A 7958-nucleotide genomic window follows, 5' to 3' on the forward strand; every position below is an offset into this window, starting at 1 on the left:
TGAAAATATAAATTGTGCCGAACAATCAGGAAATTTACTTCTCCATCAAACTTGTAAACTTCCAAAATCAAAATGATAGTATATTATAGCAACAAAATTCAGCTTACCTAGATTACTAGTTGAATTTGCAAGCAACAACAAATCTAGCACCTGCATGCTCAACAGCCGCAAAGGTGTAGCACAGAAGGAAAGGACATTGAAAAGGGAGAAAGGGGCAAGAAAGAAAAATACACCTGCGCTGGAAGATGACAAAGACTGCCTTCAAAATCAAGCTCAATCTACATTTGAAATTACAAAACATTCCATCTCAGACAACATGCAATAGAGTAGACCATCTTTAGCTCGCTATTTGTATACAAACCTCACATAATTCCCCATCACTATCAAAACTGTCAACACACGCTTATAGTAGAGCCTAATTTAATACAGGGGCAGTCCTGGAGTCCAAACTGCCTTAAGCAACATATAAAAGCACTCCCCAAATTCAACCGACTCCTTACTATCCGATACCATCATTAAAACCTCCCCCAAACATAAGATAAACACAATTGATATAGAAACAGTTAGAACTGGCACCCAAGTGCCAGTGCCCCGATGGCGGTCGGAGGCAAAGGCTGATGCAGTAACACCTGTGGCGTGGGAACTGCTGATTACTGGCAGGATATCACACAAGCTCCAAAAAGCTCACCAACAATGGGGATCCATTAGCCCCTGGTCTTGGCCCTCTTCATACCAAGGCTGTTGTGGAAAGGGGAGACAGAACCAGACATGGGAGAACCTTCTTCACGAAGTGTACCATTCAACATCGCTAGCTCCCTTAGCTGCTGCTTCTTATAGAAATCCTGAGATTCATCCTATGGGAAAGGAACATTATTAATGAATCAGGAAGGTTAAGAGCATGTTTGGAAACAATATCAATGCACAGAATCAAACTTAGTTACCACAGGCTTCAATAAGTCTTCAAGTATCTCGCGTGCTTGTGCAATGCGAGCATCAACTATTTCAACTGGCAACTCTGCCTCAACTAAGATATGAAGAGGTTCATTTAGATGCTCATATCCTGGTTTCCCTCTCATCATTTCTTCCTTTTAACAAATTAACAAAGTAATGTTACCAAAACAAGGCAAAATTGACAGCACAGACGCAAGAAGCTTAAATAGACCATATTGATTCTGATATCTCCAATTTGATAATGTGAGAAATTGTAGTAATCTATCATAACACTGCTCTTTCACTTGTTAGAGGTCAGAGTAAGCTTTAATTACAAACAACTTGATAGTGTAATTAAATTCAATATCATAAATCCGATACCAAATGGTATTGCCTGTTTAAAATAATAATGAATTGCACGAACATTAATGAACATGTATGTACACATAAGGGAGGAAGATTTTGTAATTACCCTAGCTGGATCCTTAATGCTGCCACGCCCCCTGATCAAAACACGGCATTCAGTACTTGCTTCCACACGCTTGAGAGAGTTTCCCCTAGGGCCAAGGAGGCGCCCAACAAAGTTGTACTGAAACAAGAGTGATGTTAGATGACATATGAAAGGAAAAGGGGGGAAAATATGCAAGGGAGAGAAATAATGCCTCATACACTAGGATATCTCTCAATGGGAATATCAACTCTGATTGTTCTCTTAACGATAAGACCAGATGAGCTGCCTTGAGAACTCAGCCAGTTCTGTGCCGATGAGGGCTGTATTAAACCCGACATCTGCCACCAATATAATTCTAAATGTTGTCAAACCACAAAATATAAAAGTGCAATTATCTGGCTTTCTATGAAGAGAAAACAAAAATGATAAGCTTCAGAAAGTCAATAACAATATACAGCTTCCCCTGGAGCATTTCAAGAGAAAATGCACAACACATTACACTAGGAGAGGTGAAAACACAACCAAAAAGTGGTAAAACAACAACACCTTGACATCTATAAGGATAAAATGCTCAAAGCAGTTCATATTCAAGCATAATGACATACAGTAACGACTACGGCTCTAACCTATAACAAAGTGTAACAGAATCCAAATGACAAATAAATTTGACAAAAACCAGCATTCTGGAAAGATTGGTCATCTTTCACTTTGTACAAATCATATGAAGAGCCACTTTGGCAACATTGCAGAGCAAATGAGAATAGTTAACTTAAAGGGTCAGCATTTCACACGACAGAATTCCAATTATCTTAGCAATCTATAGACCATAGCTTACTACTGTTTACGTCAGGAATCCTAATAAGATTAGGTTGCAGTGCCATACTAGATGTGAACTATCAAAACAAATTGTGTTATAAATCCCCAGTTTGTTATCAATATTAGAAAGAAAAAACCTGTATCAGGTCCCATGAAAGTATAAATAAAGCATGCAACAGCTAACTAAAAGAGAGATTCTGGAACAGCATGCTAAAGTTAAAATCTACTTTCACTGGTCGTTGAAGTTAGCCTCAGACTCATACTACCTGTCATAAAAACTCGGAAATTTGAACTACAATCTCAAGAAAAGTTAAAGTTAGCACAAATGTAAAGCATCTAGTCAGAAATGCTTCTAGAAAAAGTAAAATTAGATGGAAAAAGAAGGTTATGTTAATGGTTAGTATTCATACTTCTGATTGAAACCGTGATGCCCAGCCATTTGCATCGGCTCCTCCATTTGAGAACATTCCTCCAGAGGCCAAAGGGCTAGCATGTTCAAGCCCACTTTGACCTAAAACTGATGCATTCCCCAACAGTGTGGTTACACGCAAAATTTCTGCTCCAAAATGTCAATTTTCAAGAACAAGATGTACTGGTTAGCATTGTTAACAGATTTGTTAGCAGTCACCACAAAATGGAGAGACAAGACGGATTGTTAACTGAGTTAGTTAAGAATCAATGCTTGCCCCATAAAAATGTATTTAAACTTCAGAACTTAATCTGATATGAAATGGTAAACAAATAACATAAGTTAATACATAATTTGATAAATTAGTAAATTAATGCTTGCCCATGAAATGTATTTAAACTTAAGAACTTAGTCTGCTATGAAATGGTAAGAAAATTATATAGTTACAAAGAATCTGATAAATTAGTTTGATAAAACAGCAAGTTAACTAAAACATAAATACCAAAACACAACTGACTGCAGGCGATCATTTGTTTGTCCACTTTAAAAACAAGCGCCATTACAAGCACAAGCACCAAACATCAAATGTTAGCACATGCAAATATGAGAATTTATTATATGCATCAAGAAGGCACAGAGAAGAGACATGGTTAAAAGAAATGCGTGGAAAAGAAAGGGCAGAACACAAGCAATAACAGAAAGCTATTACGTCAAGAGCAAGACAGTCCTTTCAGCTGAAAATTCAGCATCTAAATTCTCCAATTTTTGAGCCCAGAACACCATAAGAGTAGTTCTGTGAGAACCCAATTAGATCTTTGTTGGCATCATCTTTCGTAGTTCCCAAGATGCCAGAAATTCATACTAAATGATATGGTACTAGGCCAACCAGCAATTATACCACCTAATTGAGTTGGAAAACCTCTTCTGCACGAATGAAAAGGTCTCATCCTAGTTGTCACGATATAGTAAATAGAGATAACATCAAGAATGTCCCAGTGCAAGAAACAAGAAACAAGATATAAGTCTCATCCTTTCACAAAAATTCTATTAGATTATATTTGGTGCAAGAAACAAGATCCAAAGTGCAAGGTATAAGTCTCTTTAGACACAAAGCCACATAATGACTTAATTAAATTCTAGGCTTCCAAACTAAAGAAGGCCATCTACATGCATCTTTTCCCCATCAAACTTTGTTTAGTGCCAAACCCTCTGTGAGCCATGGTAATACCGAATAGTTTTCACCACTTTGACCTCATTAGTTTTGGTCTACCTCTTTCCTCTTGTCTTACTACTTAAATCCATCCATTCTGTTTGCACTAGTTCTGATTGTGCTATGCTCAAGATTTCTTCCATTATGCCGGGATGGTCCTCCACTTCTTTTAACAATAATGACACCATTCTTTTGGTTAAGCTTTGAAAGGAATGTGCTAAAGTGAAATTTTATACATGAGAAGGAGAATATGCACGTGGTGAGAGGTTTGGCAGTCTTTAATCTCAACAAGACTGTAATTCTGATGGTCAAGTTGTGTTTCTTATTTTTTTTCAGCAACTCAATATTTAAATTTTCCAACATTTCAAATGAAAGAATATAAGTGCACCAAAAACATGCATTAAGAACTAATGTATAGATTTTGGAACAAGATGGACTTGAAGTTGATTACACAAACCCGCAAGAGGGTCCTATTAATCATCTTAAATATTTATTTTAGCATAACATAAATTCCATGATCACATAACAAATGTTTGCACTTCTCCTTTTCAATTAAAAAAAAAATACCCTCTATCCCCATCCAATTCTACATTAGCCTCCCCTACACCTATTAAATTATAGGCAAATAGCATAATTGGGCCCCTGAACTTTAATGCTCTTTTGTAATTAAGCCCTTGATATTTAAAACAGTTGATTTGAGCCCCTGAACTTAACGATTTAATGTCACAAGGCCCTTTAGATAAGGGCCATTTGCACGTGTATTAAAAGTGCTTATAAAAACGAGTATACCCACCTCAATTAAAATTAAAACAGGGAAAAAAAGTATAATTAGGCCCCTAAACTTTAATATTTTTTATAATTAAGCCCTTGTGTTTTGAGTTGAAAAATCCCCATTTTGAGCTTTAGTCACCCTTTCCGTCTCTTGCTTAGAAGCTTCAATTTTACTCCTTAACTCAAAATGAAATCCCTTAACTCAGCATTGAAATCATCCTTCAAAATCTGCATCTCATTCTTCACATTATTAACGGTCATCATACGATACCGATCCAATTGAGCAAGTCGATTCATTTCTCTTACTTCCTGTAGCAACATTGCATTGCATTCATCCAAAAGTTCAATAAACAATCTTCTCACTTACAATTTCATGAGAACAATCCCAAAAATTTCTCCCCTTATTGTTCTTTTTCCTTGCTATCATCAACTTCAATCGAGTTCCACAATTGCATTTCAAGTTTAAAAGTTCTCTTGAACTATATGTGCTTCGAGATTGGCTTTGGAACACCATTGTACTTTCTGGTTGGGACGCCATTGCATGATTTTGAGACGGAGAAAGAGAGATTTTAATTCCAGCTCCTTTCTTCCCCAAATCAAGAACACATGTAACCCTAACCCTAAAATCCCATGCTTTTGTTTTTATATCCGCTTCTATATCTTTTCCTTTTCTTATTTTCAAAAAATAATGAAAAGAATTATTTTAATTATATTCTTAATAGCTTCAACTCGTAAAATATTATTTTATTACGCTATTAACTAAAGGGGCCAGTGACACCAAATCATAAAGTAAAAGGGTCCAAACCAACCGTTTTAAACATGAAAGCTTAATTACAAAAAAAGTTAAAGTTCAGGGACCTAATTATGCTTTTTGCCTAAATTATACTCCATATACTTGTCCTATCCACTTATCCAAAATATGTTAGCCTCTAAGGTATGGATTCCTCCATAATGAACTAAGAAGAAGTCAACTCTTAACACAAAGAAAGGAATATAAAAAGGGGTTTCATTTATGCCCGCATTAGACTATCATAATAGAAAAAGAAACAACTTGGCAACTAAAAGTTATGCAGCCAAAAAATTCTTACGCAAGTTCCTTTGCAGCATGCTATCTGCCTATATGTACATGCTCTTCAACAACAAACTATGCTTAACACCTCAGATGTTTTTAAGGGATTACAAAAGTGAAGCAACCAACAAATCAGATAACAAATTGTATAAACATTGAAAATCTGAATCGAAGACTATCTCAGATCTAATAAAACTATCAGGAAAAATGCATAAATTATCAACAGCATTAGAGAAATATTGTTATGACAAATGGATATGTTTCGCAAAGTTCTATAAGAAATGTGACTGAATCAGCTTTATGCAGCTCAACACAATAAATTGCAATGACAACATAAATTCCTTTTTATTTGCAGCTTAATATATTCACATAGTTGTACTCATGCTGCTCCAATAATTCCTGAAGCCCAAAGTTCCTTTCATGCAGGAAGAATAATTTTGTGGACTCTAGACCCTAAGACCCTCAAGAAAACCAATTTAGTAATTCCCCCCAACCCATCACCTATTCTTGGTATAATAGATATCAACAGCACTATCCAGTCTGAGAATGCAGTTCAAGTAGGATGTTCCTACCCCATGAGACCAATGATGACAGGAGTACATAAATACAGGAGATAGAAGGCCAAAGATGATGTTTCTGCTCACGCAGTCTACCTAACAAAATATACATGATTTTACACCAGAAGAAAAGATTTGAACCATCTCTAGTCAAACCGCACCTATAGACAATTACGAAGCACTCTAGGAGAGTGAAGGTGCACTAAAGTGTGGTGCTCTAAACAACCGCAAACACACAAAGATTAACAAAATTACAGAACCTGTTTGATAAAAAGGCTTTAAAAATTTATATATCAGCAAACGAACATCTAACACTAAAAAGCCATCAGTTGATGAATCACTTTATCAAATGATGCAAATCCCAACCATGTAGGGTAACGGACTGACCATAACCTCCACCCATTCGCGGATAAGTAGCCCAATGTATACATTTTGGATTCATTAATTGTTGCTATAACTGTGCAAGTAGAACCAATGGAGAAGTAACTTTTATCAAGAAACTCACCCTGACTCAACAATCTATAAGTATGAGGGAGCACAGGCATAAATGGACTAAGCTTATGACGCTCTGCTAACAACTCTGAAAGATATCTGCAACAAAAACACAAATATGTTAAGCATGCAGCACTTGTGACGTGCACAAACAAGAAAATCTATGTTAAGATCATGAAGATTGAGTTATCCCATTGACTTTAAATTACCAGTGATGAAAGATGACAAATTTTAAAAAAGAAAAATGAAAGCCACCACTGAAATTCAAAACACAAGAACCGAAATCACAGCATTGTACATTGTCAATAAAGAAGGTTACACACACATCGTTTATTTTGAATATAAGGCACAGTAAACCCTTGCAAAGTAAAACAGAAGTTCAAGACTTGTAAGGAAAATATCTGATACACACAGAAAAGTGACGAGCATAATAGAATAAAATTACTACTTAATACAAGTATCAATAGCGAGATCACACAGTATATGTGAAGTGTGTGTATTAGCAAATCTAACAACATATAATACTCAATTATCTAGAAAAACTAAAATCCCCAGTCAAAAAAATAACTGAAGGAAAACGAAACGATCCAGATCTCTGAAAGAATTGAGTTACTTTTCTTGCTCGACAAGAGCAGAGGAGGCCGAACGGAGGCCAGAGAGATGTGGAGAGTGAGGAGCAGAAGGAGACGGAGAATAAGCCATAAAGCGACCGCCACCACCGCCAGTGATGCCGCCACCGACTGATGTGGTCATCTTGTTAGTGCTCCAATCGATATCTGTATATATATCCGTTTTGACGGAATTTAAAAGACTTTTTTAAAAAAGAGGAAGTAGATAGATAGATAGATAGATCACGGCGGCAAGCCGAAGTCGGGTAGAATTTGGTGGGTGTGGGTTTTGGTTGTGTGGTTATGGTTTGTGGCTGGTGGGGTGATCCCGACCAGACGCTTTCTCTATCCAGCGTCGGTGGAAATCTACTTCTTTTTATATATATATACCTAAAGTCTTTTCATCTTTTACTATCTGCGGCTATGTATTTACTTCTTACCACATAAAACTGCACTGATGGTTTTTGAGAATCTCCGGAAAAATAAAAAAAATTAAAATTATTAGTATCCAAAAGATAAAGAATATATATATATATATATATATATATATATATATATATATATATATATATAAATGATAAATGGTAAAGATTAAATAGGAAGCCTTAAATGGTATTAAAGCATATTGTCCAATTTAATATATAT

At 35.9% G+C, this 7958-nt stretch overlaps 1 protein-coding gene across 1 annotated transcript; it reads right to left on the bottom strand.

Moving 5' to 3' along the window:
* Positions 1-239: 239 nt before the first annotated feature.
* LOC8276545 (KH domain-containing protein At5g56140) lies at positions 240-7701 on the bottom strand. Its single transcript, XM_002532892.4, has 7 exons — positions 7319-7701; positions 6719-6804; positions 2608-2753; positions 1600-1719; positions 1403-1519; positions 942-1085; positions 240-854 (listed from the first exon to the last, which is right to left on the bottom strand). Exons 1-7 carry the CDS (start codon positions 7456-7458, stop codon positions 705-707), a joined length of 903 nt encoding a protein of 300 aa, XP_002532938.1. The 5' UTR covers positions 7459-7701; the 3' UTR covers positions 240-704.
* Positions 7702-7958: the final 257 nt, after the last annotated feature.

Source organism: Ricinus communis, chromosome 1, assembly GCF_019578655.1.
Source record: "Ricinus communis isolate WT05 ecotype wild-type chromosome 1, ASM1957865v1, whole genome shotgun sequence".
Lineage (NCBI taxonomy): Eukaryota > Viridiplantae > Streptophyta > Magnoliopsida > Malpighiales > Euphorbiaceae > Ricinus > Ricinus communis.